Source organism: Meles meles, chromosome 16 (assembly GCF_922984935.1).
Source record: "Meles meles chromosome 16, mMelMel3.1 paternal haplotype, whole genome shotgun sequence".
Lineage (NCBI taxonomy): Eukaryota > Metazoa > Chordata > Mammalia > Carnivora > Mustelidae > Meles > Meles meles.
In genome coordinates, this window is record NC_060081.1 from 53468044 (window position 1) to 53495291 (window position 27248).

General features: G+C 40.4%; 1 protein-coding gene across 3 annotated transcripts in view; it reads left to right on the forward strand.

The window, feature by feature from the left end:
- DNAAF9 (dynein axonemal assembly factor 9) overlaps positions 1 to 27248 on the forward strand; it is a 175689-nt gene that overhangs the window by 40157 nt on the left and 108284 nt on the right. For 2 of the 3 annotated variants that reach the window (XM_045980795.1, XM_045980796.1), the window contains exons 1-3: positions 1026 to 1229; positions 21241 to 21320; positions 25397 to 25516. In XM_045980795.1, the coding sequence (XP_045836751.1) occupies positions 1147 to 1229; positions 21241 to 21320; positions 25397 to 25516 (283 nt within the window). In that variant the 5' untranslated portion in view covers positions 1026 to 1146. Of the gene's footprint in view, positions 1 to 1025; positions 1230 to 21240; positions 21321 to 25396; positions 25517 to 27248 lie in introns of those variants that run through there. The other variant, XM_045980797.1, reaches the window with a different exon arrangement.

The following is a 27248-nucleotide window of genomic DNA, read 5'->3' on the forward strand; positions in this document are numbered from 1 at the left end:
TCTGTTTTGATGCGAAGTTATCTCTAAACAATGGTGGTTACTTGTTCACTGCTTGCAACTAGAGCCAAGAAAAGTCCTTTTTTTGAATATGAATAATAAGTACTTTTAATTTTTAGTCCTTTCTTTTGGTCTTCCCTCAGCTAACCTATGGAAGAACATAGGGATTATTCAGATCTTTTTAGTTGCGGAGGTAGGATATTTCAGCTGTTACCATTTAAGTGATTTAAGCTCACATTGCCTCGGCGGAAAAAGAACTCTAAAGTTTTTGTAATGGACTGCAAAAAGATAATTACAGGCATGTAAGGCATCCTGACAAAGTACGAGATACAAGACAAAAAACGCGTCCTGCGTAAGTGAAACTCCTGATAACCCTAACAATTAAGGATTTCCCTCGTTTACACAGTATCGGTGGGATTAGGTTTCTTGTACAAGACCCTGGAGTATGAAACAGGTCCAGCCAGGATCTGAACAGTAAAGTGCAAGGAGCCCCCGACGCCCATTCCCTGCGCTTTTGTGTGCGCGTACCGCTATCCTGAGGTCGGCTAGCAATCAGCTGGATGTTTGAAGGGAGGGTGCGCAGTTGATTAGCAGTGGGTGAAGAAAGAGCAGCGAGGCACTCGCCTGGGAGATCTAGGGAAGCGAACCCAGAACGTGGGAGGTACTCAGGTTCCTGCGATGCTCCGGGACCTGGGTGCTGCAGCGGAGGCCTTTGCTGGAGGCCGAAGCCGGCAGAGCGGGGCGGGGCAGACCCAGGCCCCGCCCCCGGGCGCGTCCGCGTGCGTGGCTGGGGGCGCAGCAGAGAGCCCCACTCCATGATGCGGGGCCTGAGGACAGTGCAGAGCTGCAGCGTGGGATCCCTTATCCTGGTGACCCGCGCTCCCAACGTCCTGCTGGGCTGCCTCGCAGCTTAAGGAGGGCGCGGCCCTACGGCGGTGCGCCCACCCCCATCCCAAAGCGTTCCGACGCCCCCTCCGCGATCCTTGAGCGCGTCCGGCCCCGCCCCCGCCCCCGACGTGCCCCCGCGCGCCGCGCCCCCCGCCCACCCGGCACGCCCCGGCGCCCCGCCCGGCCGCAGCGGGCCTGGAGCTAGCCGGCGGGCCTGAGCGACCCTTGCAGCGGCAGCGTCTTTCTCCGCCGCTCGCCGCCATGGACGTGTACCCCCCGCACCGGCTGGGGCTGCCCCGCTCGCGGTCCCCCGGCGGCCCTGGCCGCGGGTCGCCCTCAGTCAGGTACGCGGGGCCGAGGCCATAGAGGAGCGGCCGGGCCGGGGGTTGCGGGCTGTGGGGGTCCGGCGACGCCTCCCGCCAGGGCGTGGTCCGACATGGCTTCCTTGCAGACGGTTTTCCCTAAACGGCTGCCTGAGGGACGTTTTCCCAGGAAATGCGCCCTGTGTAGCGGCTTCCATAATGGCTCCCCTGTAGAGAGCCCCACAGCGGCTCCTCCGTGGAAACCCCCCTGCTATGACATCCCCGCCCCTGTAGGTTTCTCCCAGGAAAGGTTCCCCGGTGGAGAACCGCTGCAGTGGGTTCTCTATGCGCAACTCACTTGCCTTCCTCTTAGAATATTTCCCCCAGAAACGGCTGTCTGCGGAGACCCCCCCCCCCAACACACACAGTTGCTCCCTTGGGTAGAACCCTTGAATGGGTTTCCCCAGAAACGGCTTACCTAAATCTCCCCTACAGTAGTTCTCCTCTAGAGCCTTTCTCCTTGACAGCAGCATCCCTAAAGAGTGCTCCCCTCCCGCCCTCTACATACATACACGCTGACAGTATCTTCCCTATTGCGGTTTCCCCCACCTCCCCATGCCCCAGCCTGCATCGCGACGCTCCCTCATTCCACAATAGGGAGCTCAGGTTGGGGGAGGCGCAGGAGAGAAAACTAACTGGGTGAATAGGAAAAAGAGGCCCAGTACCCCACCCCCGCCCCGAAATTGGCGGACCCCAAGCCCCTGAGGAATTGGCGGACCCTAAGCCCCTGAGGCTAGAGACAGAGCCCCTGGGTGCCTAAGGATGGGGAGGGTGATAATGGGGGAGGGTCTCCACCTTCTTTCGTTATAGGAAGACCCGTTTCCGATTTCTGCTCCTAGTGCCTTTGGGGCTGACCTTGATAGTCTGGGCATTGTTTGCGATGGAGCTGTTATGAGGCCGCCAGCAGAGTGTGGAGGTTGGAATGAAGGAGCATTTGCCGCAGAGATCATTGAGAGAAGAAAGAAGAGAGAGAGAAATGGGCTTTGGGATCTGCTCAACTGTCATTAAACCAGAAGAGGGTTTTTTTTGTTTGTTTGTTTTGTTTTGCTTTTCCTCTATTTTAGTAGCTTAGCAAAGCAAATATGTTTTTCCCTCGAAAGGAGGTTGTTAATTTATATGTGAAAAATGGTTCTTCTTGTATCCTTGTTATGGTACTTAAGGAATTGTATTTTTAACTTTTTGCTGGCCAGTCTGGTTTTTCTGTTTTGTTTTTATTTTGTTTTATTTTGTTTATTTTGTTATTTTATTTTATTTTATTTTGTGTTTATTTTGTTTTAACAAATTCATGGAGAGCGAGAACCAAATCTTAAAATCCTGTCCCTCGCTTACTTCCCCCACCCCTGTTTGTTGAATGAATAAAGGTTGGGAGAGATAGGACTAGATAGCCACGGTTGCATTTGGGAGTCTTAATTTGCTTCTAATTTGGCAGGTGACATTATTTGAATTCCTGCTCTGCTCTTCAGGGGAATTCCTTGTGTTTTTTAAGTGTTTAGCTCCTGATGGTAACCGTCTCCAATCTGTCCTAACATTTCTGGCAGCCGCTTTCACTATTAGAAAGTATTTGAACTTTGTACAGAATAGAAACTGCACAGGGTACTTCTTTCGTCTTTTTTCTTTTCTTTCTTTTTTTTTTTTTTTTAAAGTAGGCTCCATGCCCAATGGAGCCTACTCAGGACCCTAAGATCAAGAATTGCGTGCTCTAAGGTCTGAGCCAGCCAGGCGCCTTGCACAGGATATTTAGAATTTGGAGCAGCCATCCATTAAATCTAAGCTCTGTATAGACTTGGGGTTCATCCCTGATCATTTTGAGCTTAGGAATCTTGAGTTTTTGAAACTTTTAGGAGAAAAAAAGCTTCCCAGTAAACTCCATCTCTACAATAACTGCTGCTATCCTTGTTTCTAGGAACATGGCAGTGCACAGCATTTTTTTTAAAAATAGGGTTTTGTTAGATTAATGATGGATAACTTTATTAATCATAAACTCTAAATCTTAAAACAAGTGGTTGAGTGAAACTTGTTGGTCTTCAGACAAGGAATAGTGCACGGAACCCCAAGGCCTGTTTTACCTTTGGTAAAAGAAATTGAGTCAAGGTTCTCCTCCTTTACCCTACTTCTACATAACTGAACATGCTTTTCTTACCCATTCAAGCCTTTCCCTGACTTTTGACATTGAATGGCAGTTATGGACTCAGCACTTTCCTGTCACCCATATTTGGATTCTTTGCAGTACTCTGACTCTGAGTGATGAAAGAGGCAGGCGTAACTGGTGAAGTTGCATTCCTGAAGACCCATAGATAGCACTTTGTAAGTGTGTGTTTCCCTTCTAGCAATGGAGTTCATTTTCACAGATGGGGAATAGAGATCAGGAGTTAAAATGCTGTTGTTTAGAACTAGAAGCTGCTTTTTCAGGATGTGGTCGTCATTACTGCTGCCCATCAGCTATTTTTGGTTTCTGCCTCCTGGACATGTGGTACAATTTTACTTGCCCCCTTGAGGCTGGGTATGGCCTTATGAGTTGTTTTTGGTCCATCAGTGTGTTCAGGAATGATGTGTATTCCTTCATGGTAAAAGCTTCCAGTGTATAACTTGCCACTGTCTTTCCCTCTACTGTGGTGTCTGTTGGTGCTTCAGGTGGTGGCAAGTCCATCAGTTTGGGACTCAGAGCAAACTTCTGGGTGACTTATGTTTGACATGTAGAGCAATTAGCAAACTGTCATTGTTTCAAGGAACTGAGATTTTGGAGTTATTACCGAGTAACTATCTTGACTGGTACTAAATCTCCCCTACAGTAGTTCTCCTCTAGAGCCTTTCTCCTTGACATCTCTAAAGAGTTACCACCCTTGTTTTCCTACTCCAGAGGAAGGGAGGCAGGCTCCCTGCTGAGCGGAGAGCCCCATGTGGGGCTCCATCCCTGGACCCTGGAATCATGACCTAAGCCGAAGGCAGAGGCTTAACCCACTGAGCCACCCAGGTGCCTGCCGTTTTACTCCTCTTTATACAATAATCCAGCATACACTGGGCTAGGTGTTGTGAGACAAATAAGGTAGGCCATTGCCCTCAAAGAGCTCCTTTATAAATGGAAAGAGACAAGAACAGTGCAAATCATAATATAGAGAGTTGAGAAATAACTACTGAGGAAGAAATAGGGCTGAAGTAATAATAATGTAAGAAGGTGTAGTTGATTTTGAGTTTGACTGTTGGAAGAATGAAATTACCATTTACTGATACTGGGAACACTGGAATTAGAGCATTTTTGTGGAGAAAGGGAGTTCAGATTTGGCCTTATTCATTTTGAATTGCCTAATAGATATCCAAATGGAGATCTTGGATAAGCAGTTGGATATATTAATCTGGAGTTCAGGAGAAAGACTGGAACCGGAAGTACTATGCTGATGTCTCCCACATTTTTATTTAGATCTTTGAGACTGGGTAAAGATCCTGAGAACAAATGTAGATAGAGGGGCACCTGGGTGGCTCAGTGGGTTAAAGCTTCTGCCTTCAGCTCAGGTCATGGTCCCGGGGTCCTGGGATCGAGCCCCGCATCGGGCTCTCTGCTCTGCGGGGAGTCTGCTTCCTCCTCTCTCTCTGCCTGCCTCTCTGCCTACTTGTAATCTCTGTCAAATAAATAAATAAAATATTTTTTAAAAAATGTAGATAGAGAAGACTAACATGCAAGCCCTGGGATATCCCATCTAGGAAAGATAGTGTAACAGTGGTTCCAAATTCTAATGGAAAGTAGCTTCCTACTTCTGAGATGGGAGAAGAATCCAGGACAGTCATGGGAAGCCAAATAATAAGTACCATTGGTGGGCTGATGAGGATATGAATAGTCTATTAGATTTGGTAACATAGAGGTCATTGGTGACCTTGACAAGAACAGGTTTGGTGCAGTTGGTTCAAGAGAAAATGGAGGAGGAGAATTGAAGACAGTGAGTATAGATAGTCATAATGATGTTGTTTCAGGGACTGAAGAGCAGAGCAATGAGGCTATGGCTATGAGAGAGAGCAAAATAATGCGGCTGTGGCTATCAGAGAAAGCAGAGAAACAGGGATGTGGTTGGACAGGTTAAAGTGTTAGAGTTCTTTTGTTTTTAGGTGGACAGACATTATAGCCTTCCTAAAACAAAGTTGATGGGAATGATGGAGTACAGAGAGGAAAATTGATTATTAAAAGAAAGGGACAATTGCAGTGGGGAAGTCCTTGAGCAGTTTGAGAGGGAATTGGATCTAGGACATAAATGGGTATATTGGCCTCAGACTATATAGGTGCATGGACAGTTCATCTGTGGTGAGTATATAGACCCAAATGCTGGTGTGTTGGTAGCTTGGTGGTGAGAGAAAATGAAAATTCTCTTCTGTTTACTTCTGTATTTGCCGTTAAATAGGAAAGCAGATCTTTAGCTAAAAATGAAGAGTAGAGAAGGTGTTAGAAGTTTGAGAAAAAAGAAGGTGTAAAATCCATCCAAGAGAGTTGAGGAAAATTAGTTGAATAAAGAAATGTTTTAGGATTGCCAGGCAGCTACAAGTGCCCATTTGCTCTTTGTTGTCATAAATTTAAGGTGAGACCCTGTTAGCATGGTTGTATGCTTTTCCTTCAGCTTTGTTGAGCTGTTTGGAGGTGGATGCTGTGGAGGGGAGTGGCTAAAGTAGGGTAGAGGACATCATTGGAAAACAGGAGTAAAGGAACTGAGAGGTAAGGATAGTGGGAGGATTGCCTGTCTTAGTGCTTACTGAAATTATCATAAATGAAGATAGAAGTAATAATAGCAAAAGAGATAGTGATCGAGAAGCTAAAAATCTTTAGGGAATGTGGAGAACTGAATGACCCAGAGATTTGTAGTATTTGTAACAAGAAGGGCTAGCGGGTGGTTATTGTTTGATGGCATGAAGATTTCACCCAAGATAAAATAAAGCAAGAAGTTAAATAAATAAACTAATTATGGTTGATTGATTGATTTTTCTCAAAACCAGAGGACATGAGTTTCCAGATCAAAAGGACACTTCAGTAGTCCAGCACAACTATCCATGCCGAGGTAGAAGGTCATGAAATTTTTGAGTGCTATAGAGTCAAAAGAATAGCTACAAATCAGATAGGGTCAGGAATCATAGGACTGCAGCAAGACTGGAAACTAGAAGATAATGGAGAAAGAGTGCCTTCTGAAGAAAATGGATTCTTTCCCAGAATTCAATATCCAGCCATACTCTCAAGCAGGTTTGAGGGATGGATAAAGACATTTCACACATGCTAGTTCTCCAAGTTTGACCTTACGTGCACCCTTTATTAAGAAGCCACTGGAGGATGTGCTCTAGCAAAACAGTCTGACTAAGGGGTTCCTGTGCTGGGGATCCTCTATACCATGTACAGGTGGAGTAAGGGACTCGTAAGAAAGGGCTTTCTTTGTTATCCCTGGAAATTACCAAAGGCCTGGGACCATTTTTTATTGCAATTTCCCACATTGCTTGCCCTGGTACTTAGATCAGTGTCTGGCACACAGTCAGCATTCACTAAATATGAACTGCTGTTGTAAGCTATTATGAAATATTGCTTGCACTCATTATTTATTGAATGAATAGAGAATAGTTACAGGGGAAGCTACGGGCTTTGTTAAATTTCATAAGTGTTCAGAGAACGAAAAATCACATGTGAGCTAGCTGGTGAGAAGTGGTTCATGACGATGATCTAGAGGAACACTTCAGTAGAGCCTCACAGAGGCAAGTTATCTCTTCAGGTGATACTTATTGGCCAGTGGCCAATACCCATGGCACTTTTTTGGGTTTACAGATCTACAGAAATAATAATTGCTGTTGTACAGATGGTCTCTGCCTTAAGAAAACTCAGAATGCAAAGTACTGTATATATGAAATACAAAGTTTTACCTCCAGTATACTTGCTTAGATGCTGGCCAGGGAAGCTTGGTGTGGTGCCTGTAGAAGCAAAGAGGGTTTGCTTAGTTAGGCTTTTACAGTCTTATTTCTGACCCAGAGGTAGAGGTCTGAGTATCTGCCTTTTCACTTGTGTCTGAGATGACTGTGTACTGAGAACTCTTATTTATTGAATATGGTGGCATTTGTAGTGTACGGTATCTTAGAAATGTTTCATATGAAGCTCTTGGGCTTTTCTGTGATATTCTGGTTTTTAGAGAAGGGCGTGAATGAGATGCAGATCCACTCCAGAATTACACAGCTTAAATTATTGTTTTTGCCCTGAAAGTTTAAAAAAACTAAAAGGAAAAGGGTTTGCAGTGTGGGCGTTTAAAACTTTTAGCTGTGATTTTGAGCCCTGGTTGGAGGAAGAGTCAGCTCATTTGGCATGCTTTTCGTTTTCAACTTCTTATTTTGAAATAAACGATTTTAGATTTATAGATGAATTGCAAATATGCTGTTGAGTGTTCCTGTGTACTCTTCATTTAGCTTACGCTAATGTACATCTTACATATAACCATGCACATTTATCAAAACTAAGAAATTAATACTGGTATAGTGCTTTAATTTATTAAGTAAACTTTTGTTTACTTGGCTTTTAGTACTCTGGACTATTTATTTGAATTTCTGCAGTTTTCCCACTAACGTCTTTTTTCTACTCTAAGATCCAATCAAGTATCCCACATTGCATTTATATTTGGCATGCATTTAATAGTCAAAGAAGTGAGAGAAAGTAATTGTGGATGCTTTCTGAATGAAGACTTGTGAAACTGACTTTACAAAGAGCAGATTGTGTGAGGAAATGCTCAGAGAAAGCCAGAGAAAAGGAAGAAAATGGAAAGTAAGATGTTACACAGGGTATTGTGAACAGACCTCCAGATAACAATTTCCATTTGTGATAGGTAGCATTTTCTGAAGTCCTTGAATTTAGTTTGTGGAGTGTCTTACAAACCCCAGTTCATGAAATACGTGTAGACTTTAACTGCAGTTGGGCACCAATTTTACCCATTTTAGGTTAGGTGGCCTATTGGTTAGGAGCTACATTTGGCAGCTGGTACAAGATCCTTAACAGTAATGACTTAATGTAAGGGCTTATTTTTTATTTGCAACAAAAGATGTCCATCTAAGGAGAGCAGTCTAGTCCTGGTATAAAGTCATCAGGGAGGGAACCAGGCCTCTTCTGCGTATTTTTGTGTTCTTAGCAAGTGGATTCCATGGCTTCATGATCACAAAATGGCTGGGAGAACTCCAGCTATAATGTCTGTCAGGCAAGGGGAAGGAGAAGGGACGGTTCTTCTAGTTAAGTTGGCTCTTTCTCTTCAGAGAGTTTCTCCAGAAACTTTCACATGATGGCTCCTGCATGTCTCATTGGTCAGCTCTAGAAGCAGAGGAACTGGGCCATTACTGCCCCAAATAAAATTGGGGTACTGTGAATGAAAAAGAAGGGGAGAATGGAAATGAATTAAGTAACTGAGTGCCTCTTCCACAGGGAGGTAATAATGTGGAATGAAAGTTACATTGCTTAAGATTACTGATGGGTCCGGTGAGCTACATGAAACATGAAAGTGCTGGGAGGGGGAAAAAAAAAAGAAAGTGCTGGGAGAAAAAGTCATCATGTATTTAATGATGCTAGTGATTTTTCATTCATATCTTGTGTGTGTATGTATGTGTCCTTTCAGTTTAAGTCAGTTACAGTCAGTAGTTAACCACATTCTAACATTGGCATTGCTTTTTCCATTGCAACTTGTTGCTCCAGCAAAGACATTGGTGGGCAATGATATTTACTGCTTGCTACACATCTTGCCTTTTTGCCTTTCTTCCAAGTGTCTAGGTTTTTTCTAGCTGGTTGGGTTTTTGTTTGTTTGTTTTGGTCTTTTTATTTTTAAGATTTTATTTTCAGGTAATCTCTACACCCAATGTAGGGCTTGAACTCACAACCCTGAGATCAAGAGTCACATACTCCCCTGACTGAGCAGCCAGACACCCTCCCAATTGCCGCTTTAACTCAGGGCCAAGTTTATTAAACCCTAGTCATCCTACAGTAGCTCCTTTTAATTAGTACCTGAAGTCTAAATTAATGCTTATAAGGCTTGTTTGTATTATTCTTACAGTTGACTTACCCCCCAGCATTTTATTATGAAAGTGCTCATAAGTACAGGAAAGTTGAAAGAATTGTTCAGTGGCATTCATGTTTTCCATACGTAGATGATACACTTTTAATATATTTGCTATATTTGCCTTATATATCCATTCCTCTAATCCATGAATCCATCCTATATTGTGATATCTCCTTTTTACAGCTTTTTAAAGTAAGTTATAGATATGTTTCCTGGAATTGATTTTGTATTAAGAAGAATGCTTCTATTGCAAATGACAGAAACCCACTCAAAGGTTTTAAGTAAGAAGAATGTATTGCCTTATGTGACTGGGAGGAATAATAGGGAGATAGCTTTCCTACAGGGAGAGGTGTAGAACCTGGGGCCTCCAGAACTGGAACCAGAACTATCAGAATAGTTGCCTCTATCCATACAGCCCCAAATACACATTCTTTCTATGTGTATTACTGTGACCCTCGAGGCCATTTCTTCCAGGTCTAAAATGAGGAAATCCCTGGTAAGGACTCCCCTTACCATGGCTTGTTCCTGGGTAAGTCAAAATTGGAAACTGTGGCAAAGAAGGAGCACAGTGTTTGTTATCAGGGGAGGTAGGAAGTGGAAAGCATGCTGAGTTAAGTACATACCTCAGAAAACTTGCCACTTGGCTTTCTTCTGAGGCTGGCATAATCCTGGTACTTACAAGGAGAACTACAAGTGCAATAATTCTAAATAAAACAATAGTATATTGAATCTGAAGTATGGTAAAAACAACTTTACACATAAGTAGAATTTGTCCCAGAAATGCGAAAGTCATTTATCATCAGGAAATCTACCAGTGAGGGATGCCTGGGTGGCTATGTCAGTTAAATGTCTGCCTTTGGCTCAGGTCATGATCCAGGGGTCCTGGGATCAAGTCCCACATCAGGCTCCTTGCTCAGCAGGCAGCTTGCTTCTCCCTCTGCCTGCTGCTTCCCCTGCTTGTGTGTGCGCGCTTTCTGTCTCTCTGATAACTAACTAACTAACTAAATAAAAATGAATAAAATCTATCAGTGAAATTAACACACTAGTAGATGCCCCCCAATCTACTATTTAAAAAAAATTAATATTCATTCTTGATTGAAATCAAGTAACATAATAAGGTTTCAGCTAATATAATAAGATAAAAGAGGGGTGCCAGGGTGCCTCAGTTGGTTAAGCATTTGCCTCTTGATCTAAGGTCAGGTCTTGATTCAGGGTTATGAGTTCAAGTCCAGCATGGAGCCTACTTAATAAAAAAAGATGATAAGCAAAAGAAATGATCATCTGCTTCTTGCAGTAGGCTCTTAATTGGTCTCTCAGGTTCTACTCTTGTCCTCCTTTGGTCTGTTTCCAATACGGTAAATAAACTGATCTTACGAAAATATAAGTCATCTCATTTGAGTCATCCTTATTTTCAAAACACTCTAAGAAAAATCTCAAATCATGAGCTTTGACAAGACTCTAATCCAGCTTCCACCTTTTTTCCCCCTTTATCTCCTATTACTACTGTCTTCCTCACTTTGATGTAAACATTGCTGCTTCCAGACCTTTGCAGTTACTGTGCAGCTTGCTCTCTGGCATCCTTAAGGGCAAAACCTTTCCTCTACCTGTCTTTAAAACGGCAGCCCACCCTCCTCTTAGGACTCTCAAGCCTCCACTTATCACCATATGATAAATGTATTTTTCCTGTTTATTTTTATTTCTCCCTCACTCGTTTCCCAATTAGAATGTAAGTTGTAGAGGCTCCTAAGTGGCTCAGTCCGTTAAACATCTGACTCTTGATATCAGCTCAGGTCTTTTTTTTTTTTTTTAAATTTATTTGACCGAGATCACAAGTAGACAGACAGGCAGAGAGGAGGAAGCAGGCTCCCTGCTGAGCAGAGACCAGGATGCTGGCATCATGACCTGAGCCGAAGGCAGAGGCTTTAACCCACTGAGCCACCCAGGCGCCCATCAGCTTAGGTCTTGACCACAGGGTTATGAGTTCAAGCTTTGTGTAAGAAAGAAAATGTAACTTGTGAAAAAATAAATGAAATGTAAATTCTCCTATTTTCATTGCAAGGGTTTTTACCGTTTTACTAATTTGCTAAGTCCTCCCCCCAGCTCTTGAATAACCAGTGCCTGACACATGGTAGGTCCTCAATAAAAGTGTGATGAATTAACAAGTTGGAATAAAAGTTGTAAATATTGAAGAGATAAAACCACTGTGTTTTACTACTTGGAAAACTATGATAATAGATAAAAGTCTTAGAACTGAGTTTATCAAATTGTTTGAAAAAGGTAATGGATTCAAGATTATATTCAAAACGGGAACAAAAACTACAAAATACCTAGGAGTCAATCTAATAAGAAATATGTAAAACTTACATAAATAAAAATATAAAACTTGACAGAAGGACATAAACAGGAGAGGAATGAATGGAGAGGTGCATCACGTTCCTGAGTGGGAAGCTCAATGCTGTCCAGATTCAGTATGATCATAATACACATTCTCAACGGGAATTTGTCTGTACTTGACAAACTGATTTTATAATTCTTCTTAAAAAGAAAATGTTCAGGAACCCTGGTGGCTCTCTTGGTTAAGCGTCTGCTCTGATCATGATGCCAGGGCCCTGGGATCAAGTCCCTCATCAACCTCCTTGCTTGTCAGGGAGCCTGCTCCTCCCCCTGCCTGCCATTCCCCCTGCTGGTGCTCTCTTTCTCTGACAAATAAGATCAAAGAAAGAAAGACAAAATGTTCAGGGGTGCTCAGATGGTTTAAGTGTCTGCCTTTGGCTCAGATCATGAGATAGAGCCCACGTTGGTCTCCCTGCTCAGTGGGGAGTCTGCTTCTCCCTTTTCCTTTGCCTCTTCCCTCCACTCATGTGCTCTGTCCCTCTCTAATGAATAAATAAAATCTTAAAAAAAAAAATGTTCAGTAAAAGCCATGATCTTTGAAACAATGATAGAACTCGCCCTTTAAGATATAAAAATAACCCATTTATTGCAAAGTTCAAGTAATAATTTTGGTTGTTTTTTAAGTATACTATTTCTGAGAGACTAGATCAAATAAGGATCAAATATATGGATCCCGCTTTATGTAATAATTTAGCATATGCTAAAAGTGGCTTTCTACATCAGAGGATGAAAAGGATCAATATGTGGTTTGGGACAGTCATTTATATTTTGGAGGAAAAATATAGTTATATTGGGTCACCTGGGTGGCTCAGTCAGTTAAGCATCTGCCTTCTGTTTAAGTCCTGATCTCAGGGTCCTGCAATCAAGTAGCTTCAGGCTTCCTGCTCAGTGAGGAGTTGGCTTCTCCTGCTCTCTCTGTCCCTCCCCCAGCTCATGCTTTCTCTCCGATAAAATAATAGTTATACTCCTGCTTCACAAAAGTAAAAAAGCAAGTTCCAGAGGAGCAGAGAGCTAAATGTTTAACACACACACACAATTAAATAATTCCCATTTTATTTTTTTTTATAATACTGAGTGGGGAAGACACAAAAGGAAGACTCCTAAGCCTAAAGATAGAGTTAAGCAGATTTAGTTAAATAAAACTCAACATCTTCTGCATGAAAAAGATACCATAAACAAAGTCTAGCAGTTTCAAGAAAATATTTGCAGCATATGGCCAAAATATGGCTTTTAAAATATGGAATATGTAAATTATTCAGAACACCCCCTCCTATGACTAAATAGAAAATGAATAAAGAACAGAATATGCATTCACAGAAAAGGAAATATAGATGATCAATAAACATTTGACAGTCTCCCTAGTGATTAGGGAGAAATGTAAAAGTATGATAATGAGAATTAGGTGAAGAGTGGTAACACAGAGTTTAGAAAGTTGTGGGGAAACAGGTACTCTGGTATACTGTAGGTGACTGTTCTAAGAAAACAATTTGGCAACATCTATCAAAATTTAAAATGCAGATACTTCTTAACTGGGCAGTGCTACTTTTTAGGTCCTTCCCTTGCAGAAATTTTTACAGTGCCAAAGATGGATGTAGTTATTCTTTGAAGCATTATTTGCTATTACAAAAATAATATATCCTGAATGTTCAGTCAGAGTGGCTAGTTAAATAAAAACAAAATACAGTATGGCACTTTTTAAAAATGAAGTTGAGTTCTATGTACTAACTTGGAAAAGTCTTAAGGTACAACGTTAAGTGAAAACATGTTGCAGAGCAGTTATGTATCTCATGATTATGATTTTATGTAAAAATAATCCAACCCCCCAGAAAACTCACCCAAACTAAACATTACAGAGAGATTCACACCAATTTGTTCACAGCAGTTTTCTATGATAAAGTGAATCCGATTAGAATAAGAATTCACTTTGTGAAACAATCAAAACATAAAGCATACAGGATAGTATATTCATTACTTATTTAATTTTGAAAATAAAAAAGTTAACAAAGTCACACACACCAAAAAACTGGCAAAAATAAAATTTTCAGGTTTTTTGTCCTTCATTTCCAGGGAACCACGATAATGAAATATAAACAAGAAATATACCTGGCTGTGTATATAGTAACTTACAAAAGCAGTGAGGAATGAATTAACTATTATAAAACCAAAGATGGGAAAAACAGAGATGACTGACTGTTTAGGATTTGGAAATACTGTGTTTGTGGCAGACTTTGTCAGGATATCAGTGAGGTGTAGCAGAAAGGAAAAGTTCAGAGTTAAGGTAAAGTTCAGAGTTAAGGTATCTGGTGGTTTACATTTTGATGCTGCTAATCCTGGCTCGACCTTATGATTTTGGGTAAACTGCTTCTGTTTACGTCTTGACTTCTTCACTTTATTATCTATCACATGTAGATTCTGAATCTGAACCCAAGGAGAGTCAGAAATAAAGTATAGTATACAAGCAGCAGGTTTGACATAAATCACATTAGTGGGTCTGCTTGGATGACAGGTATTCTGAAAGGAACTTTGTAAAACCGTGGTGACTCAGGCCATCTGTCTACCTAGGATGTGCTAGCCATGCCCAGGTAAACCCTGAAGATAGAGAGTGGTGCTCTTGCTGGTTGTGGTGTATGTTTGAAAGTTTCTATTGAAAAAAAAAAAAAAAAAAAAGAGAGACTGCTGGATACACAACAAACTCAGTGGTGACCTCTGGGGGGTCAGGAACAATGACAATTTTAATATCCCATTTTTTTCATCAAAGAAAGGATAATAAATATTTTACATGTGGCACTGAGGTAAATAAAAGCAAGTATGCCAAAATGTTAATAGAGGCTAATTCTGGGTGCTGGGAAAACCTGTGATTGTGGTTTTCCCTATACTTACTGGGTTGTTTTTTTTTTTTAATAGGTAAGTATTTCAGTAAGTGACAAGTTTAATGGTTCAGTGACAATAGGTTATGTTCTGGTTAAGAATTAAATTTGGGAAGCAGGAAAATGTTTAAGGAAAGAACTGAATTTAGTTTTATTCATTTGACTGGAAAATAAGACATACTAATTAGGATAATGTTTTACTCTGGGAAAAGGAAGGTCTTTCTATATTTTATCTGCTTCCACTTTATTTGGCGAAGATACTTATGGAAAAGAAACGCTTTTTGCTCCTAGTCTCAGTATTGTCTTGGCTTTCCACAGCTGTAGTTAAGGGAGCTGTTTGTTTCCTGGTCACATGATATAGTCATGCTTTTTGTCACTGGCTGGTTCTTAGTTTGAAAACCAAAGAGCTCTTGGTAACCTTGGCAGTCAGTCTGTCTGCTGCTCATATGGGTTAGGAAATGAGCCAAAAGACCAACTCGATAAAATATTTCTAGTGCAGAGAACGATTGCAAGATTGATCTTATAGTAAACATGAGAGGAGAGGGGCAGATAACCATTTCCCAGGGAAAGGTTTCTTACTTTAATCTTGATCTTCTTGCAGTTTCTGTTCTGCCACTTCTAAAACCTTAAATTGCTCCACCCTTACCTTCAACCCCAGATTTTTATTAAGAAAATGTTCAAAAAATACAGAAAGGTGAAAGAGTAGTACGGTGAATACTTGATATACCCACCACTTAAAGTCAGTAATTTTATTTTTTTTAATTTTTTTTAAAAGATTTTATTTATTTATTTGACAGAGAGAGATCACAAGTAGGCAGAGAGGCAGGCAGAAAGAGTGAGAGGGAAGCAGGCTCCCTGCCGAGCAGAGAGCCCAATGGGGGGCTCGATCCCAGGGCCCTGGGATCATGACCTGAGCTGAAGGCAGAGGCTCTAACCCACTGAGCCACCCAGATGCCCCTATTTATTTATGCGGGACTCGATCCCAGGACCCTGAGATCATGACCTGAGCCGAAGGCAGCGGCTTAACCCACTGAGCCACCCAGGCGCCCTCACTTAAGAAAATTAACAGTAATTCTCTACTACCGTCAAATACCCAGTTCATAGTCAAATTTTTTCCAGATGTTTTGTGGATATTTCCCTGTTTTTGTTTTTTTTTTTAAATCAAATTAAGGTTTTAACGTTACATTTTATTATTTACTCTCTCACATTAGAAGAGTTCTCCCTCTCTGTTCTTTTTGTTTAACACGGCATTGACTTTTTTTAACCTAATTTTTTTTTAATTTGTGGTGAAATACCTGTAACAAAATTTACTATCTTAACCATTTTTTAAATATATATATTTTTATATACATTCATATTGTTGTGCTATAATCCCACTATTCACCCACAGAACTGTTTTCATCCTATAAAACTCTGTACCCACTTCTTTCCCCCAGCCCAATACCACTACTGTAGTTTCTGTCTTTATAAATTTGAATATTGTAGGTATCTCCTAAAAATGGAATCATATGGTATTTGTCTTTTGGGGAATGGCTTATTATTCACTTACTATCATGTCTTCAAGGTTCATCCATCTTTTTTAGCATGTTTCAGAATCTCCTTTCTTTTGAGATTGAACAATCTTGGGCGCCTGGGTGGCTCAGTGATTTAAAGCCTCTGCCTTCAGCTTGGGTCATGATCCCAGGGTCCTGGGATTGAGCCCCGTATCGGGCCTCTCTGCTCAGCAAGGAGCCTGCTTCCCTTCCTCTCTCTCTCTGCCTGCCTCTCTGCCTACTTGTGATCTCTGTCTGTCAAATAAATAAATAAAATCTTTAAAAAAAAAAGATTGGATAATCTTCCACTGTATGTATATTCCAGCATTTGTTTATTCATGTCAATGATACTTGTTTCTACCTTTAGACTACAGCGAATAATGCTGCTGTGAGCATGGGTATACAAATGTCTCTTCAAATCCTTGTTTTCAGGTTTTTTTTTTTTAAATATATATATATATATATATATACACACCCAGAAGTGGAAGTTCTGGATTATAAAATAATTCTCTATTTTAGAAGTTTTCCCTCCCTTTACCCCTCTATTTTTAATTTGTTGAGGAACTGCCATACGGTTTTCCACAGCAGCTACAGTTTTACATTCTCATCAGCAGTGCTCAAAGATTCCTATTTCTCCTGATCCTTGCTTTTTTTTCTTCTTTTTTTAATAGTAGCTGTCCTGATTTGTGTGGGATTAGTATTTCTTTGTTGTTTTGATTTGCATTTCCCTCATGATTAGTGATGTTAAATATCTTTTCATGTGCTTATTACCCATTCATATATCTTCTTTAAAGAAATATGTATTCTAATATTTTGCCTATTTTGAATGGGTTTTTGTGTGTGTGTGTGTGTGTGTGTATGGTTGAATTATAAGAGTGCTTTATATATTCTGGATATTAGTCTCTTACCAGACACATGATTTACAAATACTTCCTCCCATTCTTTGGTTTGCCTTTTTACTTTGTTGATTGTGTCCTTCTGTGAACGTAAGTTTTTAATTTTGATAAAGTCTAAGTTGCGTATTTTTTATTTTGTTACCTGTGCTTTTGGTGTCTAGCAATATATCATTGCCAAATCCATTTCATGAAATTTTTCCCATATGTCTTCTAAAAGTTTTATGCTTTCAGATTTACATTTAGATCTTTTTTCTGTTTTGAGTTTAATTTTATATATGGTTGTGAAGTTAAGGATCCAAGTTTATTCTTCCTCATCTGGATATATAGTGTTCCCAAAGCCATCTGTTGAAAAATCGTCCTTTCGGGTGCCTGGGTGGTGCAGTTGGTTAAGTGTCTGCCTTCAGCTCAGGTCATGATACCAGGGTCCTGGGATCAAGCCCCACCTTGGACTCTCTCTGCTCATTGGGGAGCCTGCTTCTCTCTCTCCCTCTGCCTGCCCCTCCCCCTGCTTGTGTGCTCTTTCTCTTCAAATAAATAAATAAAATCTTTTAAAAAGCACTGTCCTTTCTCATTGCTTGGTTTTGGTGCCCGTATGAAAAATCATTTGACTGTGAGGATATTATAATGAGTGAAATAAGCTAGTCACAAAAAGAGTTTATTTCAAGGTCTCTGTTCCATTCCATTGGTCAAAATGTCTATTGTGCCAGTACCACCCTGTTTTGATTAACACAGCTTTGTAGTTACTGTTGTAATCAAGCAGTGTGTCCTTCAGCTTTGTCCTTCTTTTTCAATATGGTTTTGAGAATTCTGGGTCCCTTGAGATTTCTTACGAATTTTAGAATGGCTTTTTCTATTTCTACAAAAAAAAAATCATTGGGATTTTGATAGGGATTATGCTGAATCTAGAGATTACTTCCTGTAGTATTGACAGTTTAATAATATGAAGGCTTCCAGTACATGAACATGGATGTATTTCCATTATTGGTGTCTTCTTTAATTTCCTTTAGAAATATATGAATGATCCAGTTTCTCTGAATCCTCCCTAGCATTTTGGTATTGTCACTGTTTGTTACTTTAGCTTTTCTAATGGATGTATAGTGATATCTCATTGTGGTTTTAATTTGCATTTTCATAACAGATAATGATGTAGAACATGTTTTCAGGTGTTTATCTGCCATCTCTATATCCTCTTTGAAGAAATGTTTCTTTATGCCTTTTACCCATTTTCTAATTGGATTTTAATTTTTTTACTGTTGTTTTAAGAGTTCTTTATATATTCTACTTTGTCAGATATGTGATATAAATGTGTTCTCCCAGTCTGTAGCTTGTCTTCTCATTCTTTGCACAGGGTTTTTCACAAAGCAAAAGTTTACAATTTTGATGAAATCCAGTTTATTGATTTTTTTTTTTCTTTCATGGATTGTACTGTTGGTATCAAGTCTAAGAATTTCATTAAATCTTAAGTTCTGAAGATTTTCTTTTGTTATCTTCTAACAATTTTATAGTTTTGGGACACCTGGGTGCCTCAGTTGGTTAAGCGTCTGTCTTCAGCTCAGGTCATGATCCCAGAGTCCTGGGATGAGCCCCGCATCATCCGGCTCTCTGCTCCACAGGGAGCCTGCTTCTCCCTCTCCCTGTGCCTGCCCATCTGCCTACTTGTGCTTTCTCTCTGTGTCAAATAAATAAATAAAATCTTAAAAAAAAAAAAACTAAAGCTTTTTTATTTTCATATTTAAAATTTTAAATTTGTGATCTAGAGTTCATTTTTGTATAAGGTACGAAATTTAGGTTGAGGTTCATGTTTTTGTCTGTGGATACCATTTGCTCCAATACCATTTATTGAAAAGGCTATCGTTCCATTGTATTGCTTTTGAACCCTTATCAGAAATTAATTTGCTGTATTTGCGTAGGTCTATTTCTGGCAGTTCTGTTTTGTTCCATTGATATATGTGTCTGTCTCTCATTCAGTACCACTCAGTCTTGAGTACTTCTGGCTGTATAGTAAGTCTTGACATGAGAGTGATTCCTCTCCCTATTTTTTCTTCTTTCAAAAATGTTTAACTATTGTAGTTTCTTTGCCTTTCCATGTAAGCTTTGGGTTAATCTTATCTATATCTCCAGAAAATCTTGCTGGAATTTTGAAGGGATTGTATTAAACCTTTACATAAATTTAGGGAGAATTGACATCCATACTATCTTGAGTCTTCCAATCCATTGACACAGTGTCTCTTCATTTACTTAGATCTTCTTTGATTTCCTTTTTTAAAAGATTTTATTTACTTAATTAGAGAGAAAGAGCACATGTGAGCAGGGAGAGAGGGACAGAGGAGGAGGGAAAGGGAGAGAAGCTGCAGCACGATGAGCATGGAGTTTGATGTGGGGCTTGATCTCACCACCCTGAGATCATGACCAGAGTTGAAATCAAGAGTCTGATGTTCAGCCAACTGAGCTACCCCATGCCCCTTCTTTGATTTCCTTTATCAGTGTTTTACAGTTTTAGCATGTAAATCCTGTATGTTTTGTTAAATTTGTATTTAAATAGCATTGTGTTTTTAATTTTGGTTTCCGTGTGTTCATTGCGTTGATACGGAAAAAGAGTTGATTTATATATGTTGAACTTGCAACATTGTTGAACTCACTTATTAGTTCTAGGATTTTTTTTTATAGATTTCATGAGATTCTCTACATAGGCCATTGTGTCATCTGCAGATAAGGATGGTTTTATTTCTTCCTTTTCAATATGTATGTCTTTTATTTCCTTTTCTTGCCTTATTGCACTAGCTAGAACTTCCATTATCATGTTGAATAGGAGTGATGAGAGCAGACATTTTTTTCTTGTTCCTCCTTTTAGGGCAAGAGCATTCAGTCTTTCACTGCTAAATATCTTAATTCCTAGTTTTCTGAGTGTTTTTATTGTGACCAAGTGCTGAATTTTATCGAATGATTTTTCTGCCTCAATTATATGGTTGTGTAATTTTTTTCTTCTTGAGCCTGTTAATATGATGGATTACATTGATTGATTTACCAATAATGAACCAGCCTTGTATCACTGGGGTAAACCCCTCTTGGTCATGGAGTATAATTATTCTTCTTTGTTGTTGAATTCTATTTACTAATATTTTCTTAAGGGTTTTTAGAGCTATATTCATGATGGATATTGGTTTATAGCTTTCTTTTCTGTATACTGTCTTCTGGTTTTGATGTTAGGTGGTATATATGAACATTGTAAGGGAAGACAGTGATAAGTCATGAAATGGATTTTTGGGGGGAGTGGAAACAGCTGAAAGAGTCCGTGGTGGGAGCGGGGGAGGAAGATTTCAGGGGAGAGAAATAATGTTGTTTGGCTGAACACTGTTGTTCGGTTGAGTATAGGGCAGTGTAATTGAGCAGATACAGTGAGGGGTGGGGATGAAGTCTGTTTGTCATAGATGGAACAGTTCGTGTAGTTGGTTTGTGGAGGATCTCAGTTAATAATGTTGTGGTAAGGCTGGGGATATGTTGACCATAGGAAAAAATTAAATATAGGAGTGTTAGGGAGGGAATAGTGGAGGTGACAGGGAGAGATCTAGCAGAAGTATCAGTCTTAAGTAGGAAATTGAGCATCTTTTTTCTGGGACTGCTGGGAAGGAGGAGGGGTTGGTATGAAGAGCATGGAATCCTTAGAAGTGATATTAATGTCTGGGAGTGCCTTTCCTTATGCTTTGTTTGGGAGGAGGGACTATTCGCTAAGGCCACAGGCATAAACCTGTCCAGAAACGGGAACAAATACCCTTTGCTGATACTCTAACTGGGGGTAGTTGTGATCATGAATCAGAACTTCATTTAGGTCTTTAAATCAATTTTTTGGTTTTTATTTTTCATTTTTGCTTTTGGTAAACTGATGGGGATCACAGTTAGGGCGAGTAAGTGTGGAAACTCTTCTTTGATAATCCTCAAAAATGAGAAGTCACTGGAGAGACTTCTGATCAGCTGCTGAGTTCCAGTCCTGTCTAGCATTGACCATGAGAGGGCCTTTGGTTCCATTCTGTATTGAGCCACTGAGCCACAGACTGTCCAGTTTGTAATCAGCAGTTCAGATTTAGGCTTCAGGTAAATTCTGCATAATCTCTTCCAGAAAATAGAAGAGAAGGGAGTACTTCCCAGTTCATTTTATTTCTGATATCAAAACCAGGCAAGGACCACTTTCCATCCCTAGCTAGCATCATTCCTCATCCTCATGCCTTTGTGTACTGACACTCAGGAGCTGATTTCTGTTCTTGTTGCAGCTGTAGCCGACTCCGCCAGGTTCAGAGCATCTTGACCCAGAGCAGCAAGTCTCGACCTGATGGGATCCTCTGCATCCTAGGTCAGTGCTTTTAACAAGGTGGGGCAACTTGGCTTCTGTTCAAGGAAGATATTAATAATAGTATCATTGTGAGATAAGCTTGAGTTAGCATCCTTCTACCAGCTCTTGTTCCCTTGAAATCTGTTGCTGTTCCTATGAGGTCAGGTAACCTATCAGTGGGATAAGGAGGCAAGAGGCAGTACCACAGGGCAGGTACTTTGTACATGCTACCTTATTTCTCCTCACAGCAGCCTTGCAAGGGAACAGCATTGTCTGTTTTTTACGGAGCGGGAGACTGAAACTCTAGAACATGAAACAGACTTGCCCAGGACCAGCGAGTGGCAGAACTGGGCCTTTATTTGTTCTTTAAATTTTTTTTATTATGAAAATGCATCATATAATTTAAAAATTAAGACAGTATGCAAATGATAATGAACGGAGTTTCCTAACCATCCCAGGTACCAGTTCCACTCCCCAGAGATAGCATTGCCAATTGAATCTTTTTTTTTAACACAAATGGGAACATTTTATTCATACTGTCATTAACCTAATTTTTAAATTTTCACATTTTCATTTGACAATGTATCTTGGAGATTTTTCTGAACATCATTCCAGATTAATGTTCTTTATCTCATTTTCATTTATATCCATAGTATTGAGTTATAGAAGTGGAATTGTTAAATCTGGTGGTTTGTCCATCAACCACCAGTTCCTTCCCAGAAACAAAACACTGCTAGGTTCTTGTTTGTCTTTCCTCACATATTCCATGCATGATTTTGTGTTTTTACTTAACAGCACTTGCATTTAAAATGCTTGTGAGAGGAGTGTGCAGAGTGGTTAAAAACATGTACGCTGGAGCTAGGCAGGTTTTGGTTTTGAATCCTGATTCCACTACTCAGCTAAGAAGTTGGTGGGTCTCCATAAAAATCCAGTTATGGTGTAATAACCAAACTATGGAAAGAGCCCAGATGTCCATCGACAGTGGATAAAGAAGATGTGGTATATATACACAATGGAATACTATGCAGCCATCAAAAGAAATGAAATCTTGCCATTAGCAACAACTCAGCCATCCTAAAAAATGAAATCTTGCCATTTGCAGCAATGCAAATAGAACTAAAGGGTATTATGCTAAGTGAAATAAGTCAGTCAGAGAAAAACAATTATATCTCACTCATATGTGGAATCTAAGAAACAAAACAGGATCATAGGGGAAGGGAGGAAAAAATAAAACGAGATGAAATCAGAGAGACTTTTAATCATAGGAAACAAACTGAGGGATGCTGGATGACAGACATTACAGAGGGCATGTGATATATTGAACACTGGGTATTATATAAATGATTGATGAATCACTGAACTCTACCTCTGAAACTAATCATATACTATATATTAATTGGATTAAAATAAAAATTTAAAAATTAAAATGAATAGCAGCTGATGCCAGCAGAGAACAAAGAATGCGTCTTGACCATACACACACACACACACACACACACACACACACACACACACACACACACACTCCTGCAGAAGCCCACTTTGAAATTTAAGTGGTATTTAGGGGAGAAAATAAAGGGCAGAACCTTAAAAATTGCCAAAGTTTCAAATTTAAAAAACTGAACAATAACTTTACTGAGCTTACTTAGGAAAATGTCATCAAGTTTTCTGCTTCTAGAAGGAAATATGGATTTATGGTAGAAATTACATTATTTTTTGTTAAATAAAGCTGTATTTTACCTAAAAACAGAACAAAACAAAACCACAGCTGTGGTGGACCTGGAATTCCCACCAAAGGTTTCAAATGTTTAAACTGGATTTAAAGAATCCATTCATAGGATTCTCTCTCTAGCTATAACTCTCAGAAGGGTAGGGGCTGTCTTTGCCATGAATTTACGTATGAATAAAAGGACCTGTTCATTACTGTACTTCTGCTGTCAATTTCAGTTGGCTTCTGTGTCCCTCCCTTTGACATAAGTCGTCCCCGTGCCCACCCCCCACCCCCCCCCACCCCGGCCTACCGCAATCAAAGTTTAGCACTGTGCTTTCTGGCACTATAAGATACTCTAGGCTTATTTTATTTTATTTTTAGATTTTATTTATTTATTTGACAGAGATCACAAGTAGGCAGAGAGGCAGGCAGAGAGAGAGGAGGAAGCAGACTCCCCGCAGAGCAGAGAGCCCGATGTGGGGCTTGATCCCAGAACCTGGGATCATGACCTGAGCCGAAGGCAGAGGCTTTAACCCACTGAGCCACCCAGGCGCCCCTAGGCTTGTTTTATGTAATTCCTGCTCCAGTCCTAGAATTAGCCATTTCACCAAGGAGTGCTGGGGTCCCTTTTACTGGAGAATGGTATTAGAAACCAGGATCTGGGGGCACCTGGGTGGCTCAGTGGGTTGAGCGTCTGCCTTCGGCTCAGGTCATGATTCCAGGGTCCTGGGATTGAGCCCCGCATCAGGCTCTCTGCTTGGCGGGAAGCCTGCTTCCACCTCTCTCTCTGCCTGCCTCTCTGCCTCTTTGTGATCTCTCTCCCTCCGTCTCTGTCAAATAAACAAATTAAATCTTAAAAAAAAAAAAAAAGAAAGAAAAGAAACCAGGATCTGTCATTGGATACACTCTTGTTACTACTGGAATGTCATTGCTTCTAGACCCTGGGGCAGCTGACAGAGTAACAAAATACTTGTGTGTATATTACCTGTAATTGTTATGTAACCATCTGTATCTATATTAAGCTATATTAATTCAGATTAATGTCTTCAGCCTTCTACCCACTTACTACATAGATTATCTAATTTCCCCCTTTTGCTTATCTGTAAACTTCTACTTCACCAGTAGGGAACTTGGCACCCATCATCCAGTTTACTTGTTTAATTCCAATATACATGCATAACAGTATCAGAATTGTTAACCTGTAATACCCTTATGAGAAACAACTTTGTCAGCTAAGTGCCTACATAGAGTTTCTTTTGCCTTTAATTTTACATGGTCAGTCTTTTTCATGTCAGCAATTTATGTGGCCAGAACCCTTAGAAGTGGACATGCTGAGGCTAGGTCTGCCTAGTCTGTTTATTTTTAACTCTGTAGCCCTTTAAACTTTGGGTCTTAGATAGGCCAGTCCATTCTGGCTTTTGATTCTTTTTCACCCCTCCCTTCAACTGAAGCGCTGAATGGGATAGAACAGGGCTGTGCTGCTTTGATCTCAACTTAGAAGGGAGTTCTCTTATATTAGAAGTCCTCTGTCACAGGTAGTCCCTGGACCCCTCTGGTCTAAATGACCATTACTTTTTTTCACTTGTCTGAGTGACCATTGCCAGCCCTCTTTCCCAGGCTCTAGCCATATTTCTATTCTTGGAACTCTTTCTGCTCCAACTCCTACCTCAGCCTCATGTAGACAGCTGCCTGTCACACCTGCCTGTGACATGTTGGGAGATACTCAGGAACCAGGTAGTACCGATGCCCATGCCACTGAAAGGCAGTAGTGAAGGTGTATTGTTTAAATTTTTTTTGTCTCTGATCCAGCCCCACTAGACTGTAAGCCTTATGGGGGCCATTTGCAGGCATGTTTATCACACACTCCAGCATCCAGCACAGTGACGGGCCTTGAGCTTAATAAATATTTGTGAAATGATGGGTGTCTGTAGTTCCATTCACTTGTACTCTTTTTCACTTTGAGTTCTTTTCAAACTACCTTAAACTACCTTTATTTGATTCCCAAAGTTTGGGTAAAGCACTCTTTGAGAAGTATTTTTTATCCTGTATTCCTATTCTAACTGAAAAGTATTCCAAAATCTTTAACCAGCCGTGGCAGGACCCGGACCATATTTTCTGCTTCTTTCTATAGTGAAAAAATTGCTTTTTGGAAATTAATAGCTTCAATAATGTGTACTGTTTAATTGTCTAAACTATATGGACCTTGAAAACCATGGAAGAGTACTTGATGATTCTTTCACAGAGTTGCTAATTTGGTTTCTGGCACACAGTTGGTGTGAGCTTCTGCCTTTAGCCTAACCATGTGGATTTTGCTGAGCAGGGGCAATTTATTGGGGCTCATTTGTGTCCCATAGTACAGCTGATCAGAGCCGCCTTTGCTTTGCAGGAATCGATAGCAGGTACAATGAAGGCTGCAGAGAGCTGGCAAATTACCTTCTCTTTGGTTTGTACAATCAGAATACAAGTGATTTTGAGAAAACGGGATTTTCTGAAGAAGTTCTAGATGGTAAGTATATATAGTATTAAGTAGTATGCTCCCGTTAGTAACCTACTGGTTGATATAAGACTAGTGACAAGTAGCTTTCAGAATATGTTTACTGGCTAAATCAGCTTTAGAGGGAAATGTGCATATCAGTTTGGCTTTATTATCTTCTTGGCAAGGTACTAGGTTTCCTCTGAATTGCCCACTGCCTTTACGTGCTGGGAGGTTCAGATTATGTGCTGTTGTCCTGTGAAAGTGCATTCAGTTGTGGGTAAAGGATGAGCCTGCAGGCTACTCCTACAAGGAAGATTTCATGTGGATCTTCAGCTTAGGAACAAAGACTCTTTGTCCAGTTCTGTCTTTGGGAATTGTTTTCTGTGTGACTTTAATTCATAACGATGCCCATGATTACAATGGAGGCTTTCTGCTTACATTCCCCTTTCTTCAGCTCTGAGACACTCTCCCTGTGTTGATGCTGTTGTGGGCTGATGCCCAGGAACTGTCTCTGATATCACATACTGAGCATCATGACTTGTCTGCCAGATGGATCAGGAGACACAGGAATAGACAAATCAAACTGGACAAGAGACAGGCAGCTCTTGTGAAGCAGCTAGGGAGTGCATGAAAGCTAAAATCTGATACTGAAACTGATATTGAAGTCATCTTGTAGTGGATGTAGTGCAATGGTTTTAAAGTGGGGGCAGTTTTATTTCCCGAGGGGCATTTGGCAATATCTGAAGTCATTTTTGATTGTCACAACTGGGCAGAGTGGCTAGTAGACATCTACAGTGCATCCAGACAGCCCCCGACAACAAAGAATGAGCTGGTCTAAACTACCAGTAGTTCTAAGTTTAAGAAGCCCTGGTCTGCTGGGATGTGAAAATTCTTCTGTGGCAAAATCCTTAACAGTGTTTATCCTTGTAGATCGATTAAAGATTTTCTTTTTATTAGGAAGTGCAGAAGGAGTGGGTTGCAATTAGAACTTTCATTAAATTTCTTTGAATTTCCAATTTACTTTCAGGTTTTGATTTTTAAAAATGCTTCTTTATGCAGGGCCTCTGAGTCAGTTAAGCATCTGCCTTTGGCTCAGGTCATGATCCCAGCATCCAGGGATCAAGTCCTGCATTGGCCTCCCTGCTCAATGGGGAGCCTGCTCCTCCCTCTCCCACTCCCCCGGCTTGTGCTCTATCTCTCAAGTAAATAAATAAAATCTTTTTTTAAAAAAAATGCTTCTTTATGCTGTACAACATCTACTGGTTTAGAAAGAATTCATCTTGGGGTGCTTGGGTGCCTTAGTCAGTTAAGGGTCAGACTGTTGATCTAAGCTCGAGTCTTGATCTCAGGGTTGTAAGATGGAGCCCTGCATTGGTCTCCATGCTGGGCGTGGAGCCTACTTAAAAAAAAAAAGATTTCATCTTGGCAGCCATTTAGAATTATAAAAAGACAGATGCTCATACCAGCCACACATTTCACTGCAGCCAAAGTTGCTAAGGATATTGTAGTCCTGAAATTAAGGAAATTGTTTAAATCCTCAAAGGTGTACCTTTTTTGCTTATCATGCTTACCATTGTCTTTATCCTCCCATCTGGCACAATGGGTACTTATGAGCATTTTCTTTGACTGATTTAATAAATCATTAATGAATTAAAAATTAGTAAATTCATTTTTTAAAATTCAAGTAGTTGGCACACTGATCACTGGATTTATGCATCTACATTTTGATCTCTATATGAGAGGAAAAGAGGCCAACATGAAG